Consider the following 23,205-nt stretch of genomic DNA (forward strand, 5'->3'; position numbering starts at 1 on the left):
CAGGACCCCTAACCTGCCAGCGGCCGCTCCCAGCAGGAGGACGCGCTGCACCCACCCTCTCGGGGCTTCTTCCGGAGAGGTGCTCGGCAATGCCACCTGGGGCAGTTCTGGTCTTCAGGGTCACTGCAAAGATGGCGGCACAGGGCAGAGCCCGCAGCAACCCCCTTACCCCACCCCACTCACACTGCAAAGAAGGACGCCGAGGGCAGCCCCGCCCACAGTCCCGGCCACTGCTTTCTCCATTTACCAATTTTTTTTTTTTTTTTTTTTTTTTTTTTTGCCAGTTCATGAACAACTGTGCTATCATTTATCTCATGGGATCAGAATACCAAACGGTGATGCCAATGAGAAGAAATAACCTTCGTTCCCAGCACCAGCCCCTGTCACTAGCACGCTGGGCAAGCAGTCCTCAAAAACAGCCCCCGGGCGTCAGTGACGGGAACACAGGTGATCAGGAAGGAGACACAATATGGGCAGTCTGGCCGCAGCGCCCCCATGCAAAAATATGTTTTGGAACAGACTAAAGAATATGTGAACAGTACACAGAAATTCCTCTATCTAGCCATCCATCCAACCATCCATCTTATCTATCTAATCTATCAATCATCTATCTATCCATCTAATCCATATCCATCTATCTAATCTATCTACCTACCACCTAATCCATCCATCCATCCATCCATCCATCCATCCATCCATCCGTCCATCCATCCATCCATCTCTATGTACTCTATCCATCTATCCATCCATCTATCTAATCTATTTATATCGAATCTATCTACTATTTATCTGGCTAACCTATCTACCGAGACAGGATCTCTGGAGTGCAGTGGCCCAGTCATAGCTCACTGCAGCCTCCAACACCTGGAGTCAAGTGATCCTCCTGCCTCAGCCTCCTGAGAAGCTGGGACTACAGGCACATGCCCGTCCTCTGCATGGCAAAATTATTTTCATTAACAGTCATGTAATAGCCACCATTTTCTTGACTTGTGCATCAGTTTTAAAACCAAACATTTTGAAAGAACGGATATTAATTTTAAAGGTATTGTCCATATGCAATAAGATAGTACATATAAGCATTGAAATCTTCATTTACTAAAAAAAAAAAAAAAAAAAAAATCCACCCTGTAGTTCACATCCACTGCTGTTTCAAATTTTAAACACAGACAAAACTATAGCAGCTAGTTAGAATGACAGCGCCAAAGCCACCAAGTTCACTTTGCCTTTCTAGTTACTGTGCCCTCATGTCTGTTTCAAATCTACAGTGCAACGGCAGGAGTGGTCATCGCAGGGCACAGAGACCAGAACTGTGGCAGAAGCCGGCTCAGGCCATTCCGGTCCCTGCAGACTTCATCCCAGGCAGACGGAAGTGAGTAAACCTCACTTCTCAGTGAGGTTCTGTGAACTCAGCTGACTCATTCCAAATGAGCTCACTCATTGTACTCCTTTAGAACGAGTGAGCTGAGGTTCACAGACACATTTCAACAGTGGCTGCAGCAACTGCTTAAATCTTGGACCAACGACTAGGGGAAGGAGTATTGTGTCATTGGTGATTATCAGAACCGGGGGTCATGGTGATGATTAAAAGGGAAGAGAAAGGCTGGGCACGATGGCTCACGCCTGTCATCCAGGCACTTTGGGAAGCCAAGGCAGGTGGATTACTGGAGGTCAGGAGTTCGAGACCAGCCTGGCCAACATAGTGAAACCCCATCTCCATTAAAAATACAAAACAGCCAGTCGTGGTGGCGCGTGCCTGTAATTCCAGCTACTCAGGAGGCTGAGGCAGGAGAATTACTTGAAACCGGGAGGCAGAGGTTGCAGTGAGCCAAGATCGAATCACTGCACTCCAGCTTGGGTGACAGAGTAAGACTCTCAAAAAAAAAAAAAAAAAAAAAAAGAAGGAAGGGACATTTAGCTGGCTTTACTGTTACTGGAATGTCCTCTCCAGACAAGTGCCCTCCTAGCACGTGTACGTGGGGCAGACAGCGTCACTCACCCCGCCCCCTCAGTAGAGTTCTGCTTTTGAAACATAATGATAAAGCATTCATAATGTATGTTTGGGGGCTGAGCATGGTGACGCAGGCCTGTAATCCCAACGCTTTGGGAAGCCAAAGCGGGTGGATCACTTGAGCCTAGGAGTTTGAGACCAGCCTGGGCCACACAGTGAAAGCCCTGACTCTATAAAAAAATGCAAAACTTAGCTGGGTGTGATGATGCATGTCTGTGGTCTCAGCTACTGGGGCGGGGCGGGGGCCTGAGGTGGGGGGGGGGATTGTCTGAGCCCTGGGAGGTCGAGGCTGCAGTTAGCTGTGATGGCACCACTGCATACCAACTGGGGTGACAGCGAGAACCCATCTCCAAAACATATAAATATACATAATGTCTGTATTATATATATATAAAACACATATATAATGTATGTGTGTCTGTGTATGTATATATGTATGTATTGGAGACGGGTCATACATGCATATACACACACACGCATATATTGCATGTTGATTCATGAACGGGGAAGCTGAGGTTCAGAGAAGTGTTCCATCCACGTGGCCTCCAGCAGGTGACATTGCTTCTAGAGACTGTGCGCATGAAGCAGGAAATAATGGGGCTGCTGCTGAGTGCACAGTTGGGTCCCGTGAAGTGCTCTGGGTGGCGGTGGGGATGGGGATGGGCCATCGGAAGGGGCCGGCATTCTGAGGCAGAGCGCCCCGTCCAGTGGCCACTCCAATACTCTGGTCTAGTGACTGCCTCTCAGCCTGGGCCATCTGGACATTGGATGACAAAGGACCTCACCCCCCGCACCTCGAAGAATTCCAGAAGGGATGGAGATCTGGCGAGATTCTAAGATCTTACACACGGCTCTGGTGAGAAACGAGTAAACATTGCTTCCTGTCCCAGCCGTACAATTTCACACAATTTCCTCTCATCTCTTCCTCAATGATATTTTTATTTCTCTTCAGGACACAGAAAAAGAATACTGATCATTCATAACTAAAGGAGCAGCAATGGTGTTCTTATTTTTCCCGCTTTTTAGAGCACGTCACCATCTAATTTGTCCCCTGCTAGCTGGATAACTCTCAGAGAAGGTGGAAGGTGCTCCAAGGGTCCCAGCCAGGGTCAGGGCCAGGAGGGCTGGGCAGAGCCCTCACCCCACGCGACGGCCAGCCTGTGACCTCGCATAAGCCACGAGGCTTCCTGGGCCGGATTTCTAAGTAACCGGCCGCTGGGTCTGCTGGAATCCGTCGCCTGATTTTCTGCTGCTCTATTCTCTGGCAGAACGCCCTTCCCCTGCCTGCTGGCTGCCTGGACCTGAATGAAACCACCGTGATTTCCAGGACGGACTGCGGCTCCTGCCCTCCCCACCAACTTCAGCAGAACTCTGCCCTCTTGGGTCCTGCATTGCCCTTCCTTAATTCACCAGCTCTGGCTGTGCACTTCCAAGACGCCCAGGACTGTCCTAAGGGGCTGATAGAGCGGGTAGAAGGTGAACACCTCTGGCCACTGTGACTAGCAGCTGGTTGATACCCAAAGCCATGCCACTGGCTGGACTCCTGAAGCTCTGGCCAGAGCAGGAAGGAGGAAGAAGCTTACTTACTCAAAGAGTAAGGGTGAAGCCAAGCAGAGGGGAGCCCAGGGCAGACATGGAGAGACTGGTGCATTCTATTTTATTCTTTTTTTTTTTTTTTTTTTGAGACAGAGTCTCACTCTGTCGCCCAGGCTGGAGTGCAGTGGTGCGATCTTGGCTCACTGCAACCTCCGCTTCCCAGGTTCAAGCAATTCTCCTGCCTCAGCCTCCCGAGTAGCTGGGACTACAGGCGTGCACCACCACACTCGGCTAATTTTTTTGTATTTTTAGTAGAGATAGGGTTTCACCGTATTAGCCAGGATGGTCTGGATCTCCTGACCTCATGATCTGAGACTGGAACATTCTGTAAATATTCCCTGTGGAGAAAGTAGCTTTTTCACTCCTGCACCAGGAAAGAACAGGTCTGAATAGTCAGCAATTGACTCAACAAATATTTGTCAAGCACCTCCCAGGTGCCGGGAGCAATACTGGTTGGGTGTGCTGGGGAAACGAGAAGGCAGGGAACCCTCACCTTCGTGCAGCCGCAAGTCTAGCGAAGAACTCGGAGAAGCAGGAGGGAGTCAGTGGTTCTGGGCATAGCTCAGCCGGCACTGACTCTGCCTCAGGAGCAAGGCACTGGGGGTCCCAAGCACAGGAAGGAGGTGTCGCCTTTATGGCCTTCACTCTGTGGATGAAGTCAGCACCACAGGAGGCCACCCCATCTATATCTCTCTAACAAAACCAAGTCGCAGCTGCCTCATGCTGAGCCGGGAGGCAGATGAACGCTCATGGAGAGCTGGGAGTTGGGGCTGATGGCCAAGTCATCCCAAAGACGGGTCCCTGGGAGGGCTGTGACCACGTCTAGACCCTAACATGGGGCCACACCTCTCAATGTGGCCCTGACTTCCCCTCCATGTAGAAGGGAGGAAATTCGGAGCAAACATACAGGGCATCATCACATGGGAGTTCCCCATCCTGCTTTCTGCAGCCATTTACCAGATTCATTGGCTATGGTTGACACATAGGAAATCATGGAAAGCCACGTTTGAACCCACAGGAACCCAGGTACCTTCCCTGGGCTGCATGGTGGGTTTGGACCCCACCTATCAAGCCAATGGTCTTGCCCACCTCATGGGACCACCGTGACGGCCTTCCTAGGGGATGGTCTTGATCGGGGGACTGGCAGAGGACTGGAATGGGATCTGCTCTTATTTTTCAGCCTCTACTTGATAAATGAGTCCACGAATTTTCCCAGAGAGGTGGACTTCCTCCTGCTGCATCAGAAGGGAACCCGCCAAGCTCCCTACTGTGCTGCCCAGGGCTTGAAGCAGCTCCCTGCCCACTGGCTCCTACCAGCGTGGTCCAGGGCCATCAATGAATGCTGAAGGATTTTGGAGAAGAATCTGTTCTGAGGCCAGGAATGAGGCCACTCCCTGCCCCCACCTCCAGCTCCAGCTGGATTCTCTGCCCCTCTAGGTCGTGTGACTTCTCCTTTACCAGCTCTCCCCGCATGGACGTTCTGAAGTCTGGTCCCGGGGAGGGAAAACGTTTCCTGGGGCGACTTATCTTCCTGGAGCCACCCCTATCTTGGTGGCCTCCTTGGTCAGGGCAGCCCATGCGCCCGGTGGCCCCGGGGACCAGGGTTTATGGGTACCTCCATCTGGCACCTGTAGCCACAGAGAACTGGGGACCAGCGTCTCATGAGCAAATGCCGCTGCTTCATGAGCTGTTTAATTTGTCCCTTCTGGCTTGGCTCAAAGCAGCAGCACTTACGTGTACCAACTCTTCCTTTTCTGCCTGAAACCTCCATGCCGTCTTTTCACTTATGCTTATTAGAACCAGAATTAGAAATCTTTCCTCCGTGCAATTTAATTCTACCTCGCATATTCTCCCCATCTTATGAGGCTCCGATATTTGCGATTGCAAAAGGCACTTCAAGAAAGGACTCTCGATTCTGTGTCTGAATTTGGGCTCAGCCCAAAAGAGGGTCTCAGATGCAGGTAGCCGTGGGGCAGAGGGACTGTTATCTGTGGTGCCTGGTCCAAGACCACGTGGAAAATTCCGGATGGGAAACCTCGTCTCTCTGGGATTTGGTCAAATGCTTTTTCTTCGGCTCCACTACCCAGGTGCCTTTGCATGTTAACAGAAATTAAGACCTCTGCGACTATTTCCTGACTCCAGCACCGGCAGCTACAAATTCAGGGGTTGAGTACTTTTTCTCCACTCGAACTGATTCCCACTTAACGCACTCGCAGGAAGGGAACCCTTGCTAGAGAAGCGGAGACCATCCACGTGAATTTCCCAAGGCTCTCGGAGGACCGACGCGCTCTGACGGCAGCACACCGGGGTGGGACCCTCGCTCCTGGCACCGGCTGAGCGGGGCCTTGGCTGGATTCCTGCAGTTGCTTCCAGGCCTGGAGAGTCAGGATGACCCAGGGGAGGGCACAAGTGAGGAGTCAGGAAAAGCAGAGTCCACAGGGACCCCAGACTTCTCCCAGGCATGGTGACAGAGCTTCCTGGCTTTTGAGGGTAGCCGGATGCCTGTCTGAGTTTCAGGACCCTGACACTGCAACTGTGCTGTGGCCTGCTCTGTGACGGGGTGCCGTAGAGCTCTCCAGTGCGAGGCCCAGGGGCCGGTGCTGTGGCTGTCAAGGACAGTGAGGGGCCAGAGGCCGGGCTCTGAGCTCCCCAGCTAGCCTGGGCATAGGCAGCCCATGCACCCCGATATGTATTCCAAGCTCCCCAGCTAGCCTGGGGATAGATAACCCGTGTACCCCAATGTCTGTGAAGCCAGTTGGGACTCTGAATGTGAAAAGGGAGGCGTGCTGATCGGGCATCCTGGTCGGAAGAAGGGCTGTAGTTGGCTGGGAAGGAGACCGGGCTTGGGGGACTGATGGACGAAACCTGGGGAGACGGACGGAGCCACGCTGAGAAAAAGGACACCCTCAACAGAGCACCGAAAGGTGGGGCAGGGCCAGCTCCTGCCTGTGAGCTGCCTGAAGGGGCTGGGAAGAGAGAAGCTGGACAGGCAGGTAGAACCACTCGGGATCACGAGCTTCCGAGACTTCCACTCGAGTCGCCTGGAAGCAGGCACGCCCGGCTCTGTGAGGCCAGGGGCGCGTGTCCATGGGGACACAGACGCCAAGTCTCTTCTCTGCCCCTCACCCACCCCTGGGCGTGTCCCTTATGCTGGGGGCGGGGGAGGACCCTGGGCCGGGGGTGGGGAACACGATGTCTGCTGTCATCAGTCTGTGTACCTCACCAGAGCCCCTGCCCCACTGAAGCGTGGATTTTCCATCCACAGAACGAGGAGGACTGAAGGGGCCAGGGTCCTGGCTGCCACCTGTGGACCAGGATCCTGCTAGGACAGAGCTCTGAGGGCCATGAGCCACACGTGCCCAGGTGCAGGATCCCCAAGGCGGGTTTCTGGCCAGGTCTGTGAATCGTGAGACCGAGCGGGGGTTCCTAAGATTCCCAGGGCCCTTTCACATTATGAGTCTGGGTTCCCTGGGGTCACCAACTTTTGGGGGTCCCAACCCTGAAAGACAATTACTTCTGAAAGCACCTTCAGAGTCTTTCTTTCTTTTTGTTCATAGAAACAGAACCCCTCTCTGTCATCCAGGCTGGAGCACAGTGGCCCCATCACAGCTCACTGCAGCTTTGGACACGTGGACACAGGGAGGGGAGCATCGCACACTGGAGTCTGTGGGGGGGACCTGGGGGAGGGACAGCAGGGGGTGGGGAGGTGGGGAGAGATAGCATGGGGAGAAATGCCACAGGTGATGGGGAGGAAGGCAGCAAACCACACTGCCATGCGTGTACCTATGCAACAATCTTGCATGTTCTTTCCACGTACCCCAAAACCTAAAATGCAAACTACCAGGCTCAAACCATCTTTCATTTCAGCCTCCCGAGTAGCTGGGATTACAGGCATGTACCACCAGGCTTGGCTAATTATTTTGTCTTCTACTTTTTGTGTAGAGATGAAGTCTCACCATCTTACCCAGGCTGATCTTGAACTCCTGGGCTCAAGGAATCCTCCAGCTTTGGTTTCCCAAAGTACAGGGATTACAGGTGCGAAGCCACCTTGCCCGGCCAAGAGTCTTTATCGTGAAGCAGGTGGGTGAGTAGAGGGAACAAGAGAGACACACATCTTAAGATAGTGGCTAACAGGGTTGGCTGCAGCGCCTCACATCTGTAATTCCTGCACTTTGGGAGCCAAGGTAGGAGGATCGCATGAGACCAGGAGTTTGAGACCAGCCTGGGCAATATAGGGAGATGCTGTCTGAATCCAAATAATAATGATAAATAATAATAACAAACCTCCAGGGGGTTTGGCTTGCCCTCTTCTTGGTAGATCCCAAAGCCTTCTCCCCAGGTGGATGGGTGGGCACAGGGTTCTAGAATTCCAGAGCTCTTCTGACTACACTAGATCCTTTGGTTTTAATTTAATTTAATTATTTATTTTTTTTGGGGGGGGTGGGCAGTCATCTTTGACTAATGGCTTTAATTTTAATTGTCTTTTTTTTTTTTTTTAAGGAGACCAAGTCTTGCTCCGTTGCCCGGACTGCAGTGCAGGGGCATCACAGCAGCGGCCACTCACCGCTGCCTCAAACTCCCAGTCTCAAGTGATGCTCCCACCTCAGCCCCTTGTGCCCAGCTAATTACTTATTTATTTTTTAGAGACAGGGTCTTGCTGTGTTGTCCAGGCTAGTTTCAAACTCCTGGCCTCAAGGGATCCTGCCAGCCCAGCCTCCCAAGGTGCTGAGATTATAGGTGTGAGCCACCGTGCCCAGCCTAGATCCTTTAATTCACACTTAATTCACTTGCAGAGAGGGAACCCTTGCTAAAAAAGTGGAAATCATCCATGTGAATTCCCCAAGCCCCTAGAAAGACACACTGCACATATACACCATGGAATATTATGCAGCCATCAAAAACGATGAGTTTGTGTCCTTTGTAGGGACATGGATGAACCTGGAAACCATCATTCTCAGCAAACTGACACAAGAACAGAAAATCAAACACCGCATGTTCTCACTCATAGGTGGGTGTTGAACAATGAGAACACATGGACACAGGGAGGGGAGCATCACACACTGGGGTCTGTCGGGGGGAAGAAGGGGAGGGACAGCAGGGGGTGGGGAGGTGGGGAGAGAGAGCATGGGGAGAAATGCCAGATATAGGTGATGGGGATGAAGGCAGCACATCACACTGCCGTGTGTGTACCTATGCAACAATCTTGCATGTTCTTCACATGTACCCCCAAACCTAAAATGCAATTAAAAAAAAAAAACGAATGAGTCACTGGCATGAAGCTGGCAGGTGAGAAAAACCGAATGAGGGAGGGGGAGGGAGGGGAGTGGGGGAAAGGGGAGGAAGGAGCAGGGGAGAAGGGGGGGAGGAGGGAAGACCCGGTGGCTCAGCTCGGCCATCCACCACGTGTTTCCAGGCCTGGCGATCCCCGGGGTGGGACAGGAGAGAGGTCACCGCAGCGGGGGAGGCAGGCAGAAAGCCCCCTGGGGTGTGCCTGTGCCAAGCAGGGGGAAGCAGCCCCACAGCCTACCAGCAAGGGATTTAATATATACCTCGGAGCACTGGGAAAATTGATTTTCCTTGATAAAATGGAAAGGATCATGACAGAAGCAGCTAAGGATTCCTCTCAGCAGTGTCTGCTCACTGCTGCAGGCTGAGTGTCACCTTGCCATTAACAGGACACAGAACAGGAGCAGGGGCCAGCTGGGCTAGTCTGTGCAAAGGCAGGCTGAGGTCAGGTAGGGCAGACCCCAAAACTTGCTTGCAAAATCAGCCAAGAGCACCGGGGTGAGGGGTGGTGGTGCGGGGAGAGGGCAGTGATCCCCACGGCTTTGCTGAAAGGCGGCAGTGGCTTATCCTCACATCCAGGGGACAGGCCACCTTGGTGCCATCTGTCCACGCTGGCCCAGCATCCGTGAGCACAGGAAGCCGAGCGGCCGGCCTGACCCTCCGGAAGGGCAGAACGGCGTGGATTCGCAGGAGCGAGGGGAAGTCCCAGGGAAACAGCTCCAGGGGAACAGCAAACTGCAGGGCAGGTGGGAGGCAGGTGGAGGGGAGGGGAGGGCGGGAGCCAGGGTCCCCGAAGCCACGGTGGCAGAGAGAAGCCGTGTCATGGGCAGCCTTAGCAGTGGGGAAGGGGTGGCTCTGGGGTCAGGGCTGCTGGCTCCAGCCCCAGCTCCCTCCCCACTCTGGGGCCCCAGTCAAGTGTGTGAAGTCAGCAGCCTCATCCTCCTGGACTGAACACGGGCAGTGAGGGCGCCTCCCTAACAGGGCTGTCGTTACGACTGAGCACTGAGCCCAAGCCCAGCTCTGCAAGGGCGGAAGGCACAGGAGCTATTTTTACTGCTCAGATCAAGGCAGCAGTTGCCTCCTCCTCTGGGAAGCCATCCTGACTCTACACCCATTTGGGATCTAGCACCCCCTAATGCAGGCCTCAGCCTTCCCACCCTGATACCTACAGCAGGTGGGTCATAAATGTCCTCCATCTGTAGGAAACCAGCCACCAAAAGTCCAGCTCCTCAGCTATGGCATGAAGTCCTGGTCCGCACTGACCCCCGGACCTGGCCGAGGGCCTCCACCAGGAGAAGAAAAGTGACACAGGGCAGGCAGAATCCAGAACCTGATCGGAGCAGGCAGGACCAGACCAAGAGGACAGAGGAGGCCGGGAAAGGGGGCGGAAGCCACACAGGACTCCGGGATCCCACCTGAGAGGGTGTACCATGGTGTGGAGCAGGACAGGGGGCCCTGGAAAGCCTCGAGGGTGCACCCCACGGCCCTCCGGGACCCACGCCGAAGGCACAGAGAAGGGGTGGGCGAGACCACGTGGCAACAAGAACCAGCCTCCGCCTGGGCTAGGACATGTGCCCTGTAAGGTGGGCGTGGCTGGGAAGGACGAGGAGGCCCAGGCAAAGGACGAAGGCGCAGAGGACGCCAGCAGGGTGGGAGGGAACACCTTACGACCGGGGCCAGGAAGGGACGATCTGCCTTAGCCTTGACCTTGGTGGTCTTCAGCCCTCTGCAGGAGTCGGAGCTTAGGAACCAGAGGCCGATCTGCAGGCCCACAGACTCCTCGGTCTCAGAAGGACCGGAACACAGCTCTGCAGGGAGCCAGGAGCAGGGGCTGGTGGTGCTTAGGGGCAAAGGAGGAGCTTTCTGGGAGAATGGACGCAGACAGGGAGGGCAGAGTGCACCAGCCCAAGCCTGGCTCAGGCCAGTGTGCCAGGGCAAACCCTGTGAGTGCCTGAGTAACACTTCCCACCAGGCTGGCACCCACCCCACCGGAGGCGGCTTGGGGCTGTGATGATAATGGGGGAAGGGGGTGCTTCTCACATGTGGTGGGCAGGGGCCAGATAGGCTAATGTCCTGCAATGCGTGGGACAGGTCCCTGTGGATTTTGAGTGACCTGCCAGATGTTCAGACAGACGCAAAACGTGTTTATCTGTACAACCTCCTGCGTGTGACTTAGAAAGGTGGCACACATCTGTACCGCTATAATATTCCCCGCATTTTCCAGGAATGCAATGAAAGACAGCATGGGGTGTGTCTGGTTTGGAGTTTTCCTAAGAGCTGTTGACCATTTTGGAAGCCAGCCCTGCCTCAGACCACACCCCACCTATGCTGGGAGACGCTGCTGGAGGAGCTCTGGGGTTCACGGGGATAGATGGGAAGCGAATGACCATCAAAACAGCGCTGGGTCTTCCAGGGCAGACCCCTCCCTGGCAGCACAGGCCGCCTGCACGTCCGGTCCTCCGCCTTTTTATGGCAGGACACGATGGGCGTCTTTTCTTGAGATGGAGTCTCGCTCTTGTCACGTGGGCTGCAGTGCAATTCGCCATCTGGGCTCACTGCAACCTCCACCACCTGGAGTCAAGTGATTCTTCTGTCTCAGCGTCCTGAGTAGCTGGGATGACAGGCCCCCACCACCATGCTCGGCTAAGTTTTGTATTTTTAGTAGAGACAGGGTTTCACTATGTTGGCCAGGCTGGTCTCGAACTCCTGACCTCAGGTGATCCACTCACCTCAGCCCCCCAAAGTGCTGGGATTACAGGTGTGAGCCACTGCGCCCGGCTGGGCATCTTTTCTAAGTAATGTGTGTAAGTCAGGGTATGTTATCTAAGAGTTTCATTTGAAGATAATGAAGGAGATGTTATATAACGTTTCTTCTAAGAGGAGCTGGGGTCTCTCGTGATTGGGAACCAGGGAATAATGTCGACTCCCACAACTGCCCTGGAGCACTGTATAGAGGGGAACTGCAGGGACTGCACGCTAAGGGTCGGGCTGGGGCACAACGGAGGCCCTCTGAGCTTCTGCCCTTCTGGGGGGGAGATGGGGTGTGACAGGCTCTTCTCTAGGGGCCCTAACTAGAGGACCAGGGAGCGAAGAGCTGGAGCAGCTCAGGTTGGGGAACAGTTCAACCCAGAAGACAGAAGGAGTCGATCTCTGTGCACACCGTGGAGGATCTGCAGTGGGACATGCTTTCCAGCAGCCATGTGTCCACTGCACGGGAGTCAGTGCAGCCGGGGACTCCACGTCCTCTGCCCAGTCCCCCAACAGTGCTCCACTCGACTGAAAAGGGGACGGTCCATGAGGCAGTTTCCATTGCGTGAAGGGGCTGAGCAGGAGGCAAAGGTCAGGGGCTGGGACAGGGGCGTGGACAGGACACAGCAACGCAGACAAAGCACACGGAGACGCGCGCTGGACAGGACCCCCGACCTCACGGTCACTTTGGCATCCCATCAGGACAAAAACCGCCATTGCCCCGTGGGCACCGTGTACACAGCATTCGTGGCAGGCCACGCAAGACGGCCGATCCCCCAGCGAATGCTTCCCGGGTGTCGGTGCTAGAAATCGGCTACATATAAAAACACCCTCCCAACCCCACACGCCGGCCACCTGCGGCCCTTACGCCAGGCTTCGGTCGCCTCCCCACAAGTGAGCTCCGTTTTACGATTCGGAACAAAACTTCTAGGCAGATACGCACGGAGAGAGTAGAACCACAGCCACACGCACGTGACCGATCCCTTCGGCAGACATGAAAACGAGACCAAGCAAGACCCCAGAGGGGCAGACGAACAACACAGCTGGCCACATCCGGATAAAGGCAGCAGCCCGGCTTGCGGAGTCAGTGCCGCGCGCGCGCACACACACACACACACACACACACGCAGACTCACACAGTTCACACCGTCCCGTGGAGGGGGATGAGACAAGACTCAGGTCAGTCCCGACAGACGGGTCACAGAGGCGGCCGGCTGCTCCCATATGCCTCAAAACTGCTGGGTCTGTTGGGGGTTTTCTGTTCTCTGTCTCCAGCCATTTGTTTTGAAAATAGTCCATGGGAATCTGGTCAACAGCTGTGCGGCTGCTGCGGAATGCTAAGTAAAAACGCAATCTCGACTCTCCTTGGGAGGGTTTATTTTTGCCATGCATAGGAGGGGACTCAGCCACGGGGTCCCCGATCACGCTGATCTCATTAAATGAAACGGGGGAGGATTTGGGGTTTTCCTCGGGACCTGCTGCTCCTGTTGCAAACAAAAAGGCTATTGTGTTTACTGCATATCGTCATCTGTGTCTCATCGGAAGGAGCACATTTCACAGTCAGAATGGCAGGTAAACTGAGATTTTTCAAATCCGATCTATTTTATTTCACAGCAGGTAGTACCTAGCAAACAGGCATATTTCTAAAGGATCATGCTTAACATCAGCCTGAATTTGACTTCACACACACACACACACACACACACACACACACACCCCTAACATATTACATTAAAAAATCTGTTTGAAAACACCACCCTCTATTCATCATCTATACATATCTAAAGCATAATTATACAGGCACCCGGTCTTGAAACCTAGCAACAGTATCCAAGTATTCCTCTGTCGGCGAATCAGGCACCCAAACTCACACATCAGCTCAATGTGCTTCCTCTTAAAAAACAAAAACCCCTCGCTTCTCTCTCCATAGCTGCGGAAGGACAACAGGCATGAAAACAAACCTTGTTCAGCTGAGGAAGAACAACCCATGTCATTTAATCCATCTGACAGTGCATCTCCCCACAAAGCCAGGCAAAAGCAGAAACAACAAAGACCGTAAAAAAACTGGTTATCCCAGTCCAAAGCTTATCAGCTGGCAACATGCTTAACGTGTGTGCAGGGCCGTCTGGGACGCGGACTCCCCGGTGCCCGGACAGTCTTGCAGCTTGGAATCTCCATCCTATGGAAGCCATCGTCAGGGGCTCTACAGCAAAGCCTTTAAAACCTCCTGGGCTCATTTACGCGGCTGGCTAAACATTGCACGACAAGCAGGGATTAACTTTGGGATTCACGTCTGCATTTAAACCATCACTTTCTTCGAGCTGGCAAATAAAATCACCAAATGGGGGTCACATTTAGTTTTTTTTTTTTTTTTTTTTTTAAGACGAAGGGGACAGAAAGAATATCGCAGCATCAGACAGCAGCAACATACATGCTGGCCAGACTGTGAACAAAATGCTTCGAGGCAGGCTGAAACCTCTCTTTTAAAGGGATAGACTTGAATCCATTTCTGGATTCTACAGACCTCAGAGCACCCACTCATCACCTCGCAGTGCCTGCTGCCTTCTCCTGCACAGCCACATTCCAGCGTCCTCATGAGGGTGCTGATTTCCTCACACTGACTGCTTCCGTGCTTGGGAGACAAAGGATCCCTCGCTCAGTAGCGGGGAGGCCATTTGATCCTTTAAAGGGACTTTTTAAAGGAGAACATCCCAGTGACCAGGCTGTGATGGCAAGTCAGGAACATGTTTGGTATTTTAACTAACCCGTGGTGAAGCACCAACGCCCACCCCACACTCACATCCAGCTGGAATTTGCTTCCCCCATCCCATAGTGAGAAATCGACCCAACCCCATGGAGGCAAAGACCAGTCTCACCTGCATTTCCCGGCAGGAGAGAGCTCTGTTTGTGAACACCAAGGCTTTGCCCTGACGCCAAAAAAAGAGCCAGCAGCCTCAGGTTTAAGGGACAGGTGTGTCTTTATCCATATTTCTCCTGATCTACGTTGTATAAAACGAGCCTTGCTGAAGACCATAATGCAGAAATGTCCTTATTCCTGAAGCTGACAGTGATGGACAAATGACAGGCAGAGAACATGGAACCCTCCAGTGACCATCTGACACCGCCCATCCCAACCCAAGAGGTCAGGAATGGACAAAAGGTTCGCCCTGAAGGAGGAGGGCTGCAGCCCTCTTGAAAGTTATGGAGGATTCGGGGTAGAGGAAGCCAAGCCACAGAACCTAGAGTCAGGAGGCCACGTAATCATCCACCATCCAACGCAGAAACCCAGAAATCCGTGGCTTGAGGACCCCCAACACTGCACCCTACACGGTCTGCTTCCTCCAACTGCCTCCTCTCCCCTGTGCCTCTGAGCTCGGCTGCTCCCAGTCTCTGAAAATGTCTGAGATGGATAAGACATTGTCCTCTCACAAACACACTCCATCCAGCAACTCATTTGCCAGTAAGTGTCCCACCGTTGACACTCAAGACCAAGTACCAGGGAAAGTGGGTTTGATGTCAAGAACAGAGGGTGAGGGCGGGCGTGGTGGCTCACCCCTGTAATCCCAGGATTTTGGGTGAGGCTGACATGGGTGGATCTCCTGAGGTGAGGAGTTCGAGACCAGCCTGACCCACGTGGTAAAACCCCATCTCTACTAAAATGCAAAAATTAGCTGGGTGTGGTGGCGTGCGCCTGTAGTCCCAGCTACTTGGGAGGCTGAGGCAGGAGAATGGCTGCAACCTGCGAGGCGGAGGTTGCGGTGAACCGAGACCGGCCCACTGCACTCCAGCCTGGGTGTCAGAGGGAGACTCCATCTCCAGAAAAAAAGAAGAGGAGAGAAGGACTGACTTGGAGTGAACAAGAGGAGCTGGGGTAAGAGCCATTCATCCAAAGCACATCGCCGGAGGCCCCACCACGCGCCCCGCACGGTGGGGAGAGCAGAATCAGACATCAACTGCCCTTGAAGAGGTAACAGCCTGGAGAGACAAGAGTCATGAAGCAATGTGAGTCCCCGAGAGTGGCTGGAATGGTGGTCCTCAAAAAGATACGCCCGGCTGGGCACGAGGGCTCACACCTGTAATCCCAGCACTTTGGGAGGCCAAGGTGGGCAGATGAGGAGGTCAGGAGTCCGAGACCAGCCTGGCCAACATGGTGAAACCCCATCTCTGCTAAAAATACAAAAAACTAGCTGGGTGTGGTGGCACACGCCTGTAATCCCAGCTACTTGGGAGGCTGAGGCAGGTGAATCGTCTGAACCTGGGAGTCGAAGGTTGCAGTGAGCTGAGATCGCACCATTGCACTCCAGCCTGATCAACAAGAGCGAAACTCCGTCTCAAGAAAAAAAGGATAGGTCCAAGTCCTAATCCCTGGAACCTAACCTGCGACCTCATTTGGAAACAGGGTCTGTTCAGGTGTGATGAGTGGAAGGCTCTCGAGATGAAATCATCCTGGATTTAGGGTACGCTCTAAATTCAAAGACTGGAGTCTGCATAAGGGGGAGGCGTAGGACCTCTGAGCTACATGCAGAGGGGAAGCCACGTGAAGACAGAGGTGGAGGCCGGGGTGAAGCATCCACAAGCATAGGAACTTCAGAGGCAAAGAAGGATCCTTCCCCTGCCCCTGCAGAGGGAACCAGCTGACACCTTGATTTCGGACTTCCGGCCTTCAAGACAGTGAGACATGAATTCCGGCTGTCTGAAGCCACTCAGTGGGTGGTCATTTTTGCAGCAGCCCCAGGAACCCCACGGCCCATCCCCATGTCCTGAGCAGGTCCTCAGAAGATGGGACGAGCAGAAACACCTGGCAAATCCTGGGAAGCGAAGGAGGAGCCAGAGCCTGGACGCCCAGCATCAGAACCGCCAGAGAGGTTTGAAACCACAATTCCAGAGGCCCCTCCACCTACCGAGTCAGGGGTGGCACTGGGCATCTGCATTCCACACAAGCTCCCCAAGGGACTCAGATGCACCCAAATCGGAGAGGTCGTTGGGCACCGGGGCCCTCAGGGGTAGGAGAGGGTTAGGGAAGGCAAACCAAGAAGACAGTCAGGACCAGGAGCAGGGGAGGCGTGGCTCAGAGGCTGTCTTGGGGACAGCTGCCAGCAACAGAGAGGGCTCCTGGGAATGGAAGATGGAGAGAGGGCAGAGGAGGGAGACACAGATGGAAGATGGGCCAGGACGCAGAGGAGTACGAGCTGCAAGAGCCAGAGAAGCCGCATGTGTGGAAAGGCCTGTTTTCCTGGGCAGGCGCGGTGCGTCTTCCCATTACACAGCAAATGATCAGTAGCTCACTCCACCTCAGAAAGGTGCATAGGGTCCTTCAAACATCACTTTTAGATCTGGAGGGCAGGAGACAGAGGGATGTTATCTTTCGTGGGCATCCCCTCCCAAAGGGCCTTGGACATGCAAATGTTTCTGACTCTCCAAATTAGCACAGGTTCTGTGCAGAAGGTGCTCGATGAAGAGGTGTCACCAGGCCAGGTGCGGTAGCTCACACCTGTAATCCCAGCACCCTGGAAGGTGGAGGCGGGCGGAGCACCTGAGGTCAGGAGTTCAAGACCAGCCTGGCCAACATGGTGAAACTCTGTCTCTACTAAAAATACAAAAAATTAGCTGGGCGTGGGTGGCAGGTGCCTGTAGTCTCAGCTACTGGAGAGGCTAAGGCATGAGAATCGCTTAAACCCAGGAGGCGAAGGTTGCAGTGAGCCAGGATCATGCCACTGAACTCCAGCCTGGACCACAGAGTGATAGACTCTGTCTCCAAAACAAAACAAGGGTTGTCATGGGAAGGTGGTGACCACACAGGTGTGTGAGCTGGTGAGAATGCAGGCGTCTTCAGGACCTGCTATTTCAGGTGCCTGACATGAGTCAGTGTAGCCCGGAAGAAAGGATCCTTCTCCACCAGCACGGGCAGTCTGCCGTCCTCAGCGCATGCGGGTTCCTCTCTAGACTGGAAGATACTGAGGCCATATCTTTCTGCTCCATTGGTGGGAACCACCACCGACAAAGTGGCTTAAAACAACTCGAATTTACTATCTTGTAAGGCCAGAAGTCCAGAATCAACATGTTGGCAGGGTTGGCCCCTTCTGCTGGCATTCTGCATGGACAGCCTCCAAGGGCTCACGGTCGGAATTCTCCCCTTCTGTGATTCCACAGACGTGACGCCACAGCTCTGAAAGCGTGTCCTCCTCCTCCCTCCCTCTCTTGGTCTCTGTCCCCTAGGGCAGAGGACCAGGCTGCATCTCCCCTCTGAAGGTCTTCTGGGTGACCCTGATGGACCCTGATGCTGCTAAGAGCATTCTGGGAAGGAACATTCCCAAGGCTAATTCAATTATTTCATAGTGGGTGAGGAACGTCACAGAAGACGGAGAAGAATCTAGGATTTGCAGAGAAAACAACTGATTCTGTGGGTGAGAAGTTACTCTGAGCCCCAGGTGAGGACGGAGGTGGCCAGGAGCAGTTCCGCCTAAACCATGACGTTTTCTGAAAGCTCAGAAGGTGGGCAACTCGAGCCTCCCTAGTGAGAGGCCACTGAGCCGAAAAGACTTCCCTCGGGGCTGCCAGCCGGCACTGCCATGAGGCCGGGACCTCAGTCCTTCATTCCATCGGTTCTCAGCTCTCTCCAGCCACCAGGCTCCATCCCATGCCCTGCAGCACGTTGCTCCAGCCCCGCCCCTGCCTTCTAAGCACAGCCAGGGAGCTGGCTGGGAGCTGCCAGGGTAATCCCTGTGGTAATCCCAGAGCGAGGGAGCCTGGATGAGGAAGCAGAGAGGAGAGACCCCTCTGCATATGGAGGGACCACCCTGTTGGTGGTCCGTGGCCCAGGAAGCCTCCTCGTCCCTCTGCCCACCTGCCCAGCTCTGGTTCTAGGCCCTGCCTGTGTGAAGACTCCCCAGCCTGCCCTGTCCCCACCCACACTGATGCCCACACTCTTTGTATGGTGGAAGGTTCTCGGCTTCACCAGGGAGGCAGTGGGGGTTGGTGACTGAGGACAGGCTCTCCAGGTAAGTATTCCAGCATCAGAGGGATGAGGGGTTGGAATCTGGTTTGCTCAATTCCTCCAGCCTGTGGCTTTGGGAAAGTCCTGAATGTAAGATGCCATCGATGCCCTGCTTGCTATCCCTTGGCACTCGCCGGGTACATGCACTGCCTGCCCCAACAGACACCTGCAACTCCCATTCCCTGATGAGGGTCTTGGTACCCAGAGGGAGCACGCGCAGGAGCTGGAACTGGTGGGTAAACACGTGAACTGCTTCACAACGCCCAGGCGCGACCTCTGCAGCTTCCCAGAGGACCCCAGCGGCCTGAGCCTCAGGGGCACACTGAGTCAACTGCTCATGAGCACACAGGTACGGCTGACACCCTGCCTTCCCCTGACTTCCTTCCCCAAGCCCCTGCTGGTGCGTCCTGTATCACCTCCACAATATGAAAACTGCCCTCACATCCTCACGTCAAGGCCAGCTTCCAGGGGAGCCCCACCCCAAATGCCAGGTGGCTTAGGCTGTTCTTCACATGGAGACCACCATTGCCCCTGGACGTGGAGGCCTGCAGGGTTGTGATGACCTGTGGGAAGGGCTGGCCCGCGGTAGTGGGTAAGTGCTAGCTGTTTTCACGGTGGTTCTACTCAGAAGTAGGGCAGCTTTCTGAGACCATGGGCAAAGACCCACATGCAGGAGTTAGCAAGACCCATGCAGGCAAAAAACATGGAGGCTAGTGGGGAAGAGAGCCCAAGGCCCAGCATCTGGCCCCCCCACCAGAGAGGAGATGCAGAATAGGTTGACCACAGGGGAGGGGAGAAGCAACTGAGTTCAAACCTACAGGTTTCATGAGGAAGGCATTAGATCAGCATTTTACAACAGATTCCCTGTGCTTGGATCGATCAACACACTGAGAGACGTCAGCTTCCTAGACGTCACAGCCTCCACACCCTTCCTCCCTCTCTCCAGGAAACTTTCAACACAACCGATTTAAATGGCACAGTGTGCGTTGACGCCAATTTGCTAGTTTGTAATCACGAACCCTTAGTGGACTCAGACAAAACAAGAGGTTTCTTCTTCTTTGTATCTGCCCAAGGAACCCTGTGGGCAAATACAGGTTTTCTAAACTATCCTTTCCCTTTGGGGCCCTGGGAAAGCCCAGAAAGCAGAAAAGAGACACTGACTCCCTGTGTCAGCTGATTGTGAAAGCCAGTCCTGCTTCTCTCCTGCGGAACGGGGTAGTTTACGATCATACAGAGGCAAGGGAACTCAAACGTCGGTCCTGGCACTTCAAACTATGTTAGTCACATGAGCCTGGGGTGGGCGCCTCCCTCTCTCAATAGGGGGTTCTCCTTACAGTTATAAATAATAGATCAGAACAGGTAAGGGGCAATTAAAATGTATTCGCCCAACAAATGGGTGTTCTTTTTCTAATAATGAAAAACGCTCTATTTGTAGAGTGGTGTCTGCATCATAAATAGGGAAGATATTCATAATAATTATATCTGAAAACTGAAAAGACCACCAATGTTCCCCAAGCTGGGTTGTGAAATTAACTCAGTGCGTCAACAGACTTGGCAAGACATCCAGGTTTTCTTTTGTTTATTCAGATGGAGTTTAGCACTTGCCGCCCAGTCTGGAGTGCAATGGCACCATCTCGGCTCACCGCAACCTCCGCCTCCTGGGTTCCAGCGATTCTCCTGCCTCAGCGTCCTGAGAAGCTGGGATTACAGGTGCTCACCACCACGCCCAGCTGGTTTTTGTATTTCTTTTTCTTTTCTTTTTTTTTTTTCCCCCCGAGACAGAGTTTTGCTCTTGTTACCCAGGCTGGAGTGCAATGGCGCGAACTCGGCTCACCGCAACCTCCGCCTCCTGGGTTCAGGCAATTCTCCTGCCTCAGCCTCCTGAGTAGCTGGGATTACAGGCACGTGCCACCACGCCCAGCTAATTTTTTGTATTTTTAGTAGAGACGGGGTTTCACCATGTTGCCCAGGATGGTCTCGATCTCTTGACCTCGTGATCCACCCGCCTCGGCCTCCCAAAGTGCTGGGATTACAGGCGTGAGCCACCGCGCCCGGCACGGCTTTTGTATTTTTAGTAGAGATGGGATTTCACCATGTTGGCCACGCTGGTCTCAAACTCCTGACCTCGGGTGATCCACATGCCTCGGCCTCCCAAAGTTACAGGTGTGAACCACCGCGCCCAGCCCATCCTGTTTTTGAGTAGGAGGGTTCGGTGGCTGACCCTTACCTTCTCGGAAAGGAGGGTGGGCGGCTGTGACTCCATGGGGCAATGTTAGGGGCAGGGCTAGAAGCCCTCGCATCTCCCAGCTCCGTGTGGAGAGCCAGGATGGGGAAGCCACTTCACACCTTCCTCTTTGCAATGCAGGCCAAAGTCAAGGTGGGTACTTAAAACCCATCATGAGGTTTAACCCATCGTGGGTAGCCCAGAGCTTGTTACTATCCCAGACAACTCAGGATCCGTGGAGCTGGCTGAGCTCTGCTCCAGGGGTCCCAGCAACAACCCCTGCAGTCGGGGGTGGGTCCTGTGCCCAGGATCCCTCACCTCCCTTCTTCACTATGTGCTCCTGCCCAAGACAGTCCCACTGACTTCCTAGCAGCCAATATTTTTAGATCTCAAACCAAAGCTCTCCCGTGTGCTGCTCTCTCTTATTAGGGAGGTGGCAGGGAGACGGTCTCTGGCATTCTGAGGGCTCCATTCATTTCCTAACTCACCTTGCAGACATTAACTCATCCATCTCTGTAATGTGCTCGTGGAGGCGCTGAGGCAGCCCTGGCGGAACCCTGGATCTCAGAGCAATTAAGTGATCTGCCCCGGCTCACGGGAGGGACACGCGCGTCAGCATCGGGTGCAGCCGTGGGGAGGCCCTGCGGCTCTGCCCAGGTGCTCCATGATGCAAGCCAAGCATCCGGCTCTGCATCCCCGTGCGGTTCTCCAAGGTGGGGTGGGTACCGGCCATGGTTGACGTAGGGCACACATGCCACACAGAAAAGCCTCGACAGCCAAACACACAGTTCTGCTCGCTCTGATGCCAAAAACGGGGTGCGGGGCACAGGCAATAAAAGACACCCCGGAGCACCCCCCGACCCCCTCGATGGGGTGGCGTCATCTTCGCAAGCTCACCACTGCTGGTCCAATGGGACTGCTCCCTGCTGCAGGTCCTGTGGAAGCCCGGGGCTGGAGGGAACAGGCCATTGGGCTCGTCCAAGGTGCAAGACTGGGCCCAGCCGATGGCAGGGCGACGGGAGAGAGGAGGAGCCCCAGAGACCATCCTCCTGGTTGGCACAAGGGGTACTAAAAAGGGGAAGGGCCGTCAGCACAACCGCGGAGGAAGGGAAGCAGAGGCAACCAGAGGGGAGCTGAGAGAATGCCACTGGCTCCCTCTCCACCCTCACTGGGTCGCCGGCTCTTTGCCTAAACAGAAGTGTGAATGTTACGACACCTTCCAATACACACATCTCAATCAGCTGCAAATTAATTTGTTTCACCAATCGAGAGCCATGCCCTACATTCATCGCTTGACACTTAGCACGTTCTCCAGTCTGATTTCTCTTTAATTTAGATTTTTTAAAAAGAGGTCGTGGTTTTAGAGTAGTTCTAGGTTCACAGGAAAACCGAGCAGAAGGAACAGAGCTGACCCACAGAGCCCCCGCCCCTCAAGTGCAATCTCCCCAGTCATCAAAATCCCCCTAGAGTGGGCCGTTTGTTACAACTCAGAGCCCATGGTGTCACGCCAAGTCCACAGTTTACATTAGGGTTCACTTTTGGCTTGTACATTCTATCAGTTTGGACACATGCATAAAGACATGTATCCATTTTTATCACTCATTGGGAAAATCAGATACACACATCAGCAAGGGATGCCCAGAGCCAACCCTTAGCATAAATCCAACACTTCCTGTTCCTCTCCCCATTTTACTGCATCGATGATGTTCCCATGGAAAGCAACCTTGCAATGGGGACTGTCAGAAGAGAGGAGAACATCATCCTTCTAGAGAGGGACGTTTCAGACAGCCTGACCTCTAAGGCCCTCCTTAGCCCCATCCCTACTATAAGTTAAAAAAAAAGTAAGACCAGAGATGGAAAACAGGCTAATACTATGTTAAGTTTTGCTAAATGCAGGCTCTAAGGCAATCTTAGGAGCATTTTTAAAAAGCTGGTGTGTGACTCCTCGGAGCATCTCCAAACCAAATCCCACCACAGTCTGTCCACGTGCCCACTCACCGACGTCTGTCTCCTTGTGGTTCTTGATGTATTCTGCCAGCTCAAAGTTGCCTGCGATGATGGCCACCTGCAAGGTGAAAATCACATTAAGTATCACCTGCAGAACAATGATTTCTACAGACACGGTTATATCACTGAAGTCCTGACACCAAAGGGAGTCCAAGCAGAGCTCTTAAAATGGCAGCCACGCTATCCATCAACACTCATCCTCTCACTTTGCCAACCACCACACTTGCTTCTCTCAGAGCAGTTGGCTATTTTATGATGATAAGGTTGACACTGGTCTACAACCTACATGAGTCGGGGGGCCTCTGTCCAGAAGGCATAGGGAACAAATTGCCCATACGGTAG

The 23,205-nt window shown here is 53.8% G+C and overlaps 1 protein-coding gene across 10 annotated transcripts in view; it reads right to left on the reverse strand.

The window, feature by feature from the left end:
• SHANK2 (SH3 and multiple ankyrin repeat domains 2) overlaps positions 1-23,205 on the reverse strand; it is a 684,346-nt gene that overhangs the window by 408,326 nt on the left and 252,815 nt on the right. For 7 of the 10 annotated variants that reach the window (XM_074401828.1, XM_074401830.1, XM_074401831.1 and 4 more), the window contains exon 11: positions 22,855-22,921. In XM_074401828.1, the coding sequence (XP_074257929.1) occupies positions 22,855-22,921 (67 nt within the window). Of the gene's footprint in view, positions 1-21,753; positions 21,925-22,854; positions 22,922-23,205 lie in introns of all 10 variants that reach the window. The other 3 variants (XM_074401824.1, XM_074401823.1, XM_074401822.1) reach the window with 1 other exon arrangement.

This window comes from Saimiri boliviensis, chromosome 6 (genome assembly GCF_048565385.1).
Source record: "Saimiri boliviensis isolate mSaiBol1 chromosome 6, mSaiBol1.pri, whole genome shotgun sequence".
Taxonomy (NCBI): domain Eukaryota; kingdom Metazoa; phylum Chordata; class Mammalia; order Primates; family Cebidae; genus Saimiri; species Saimiri boliviensis.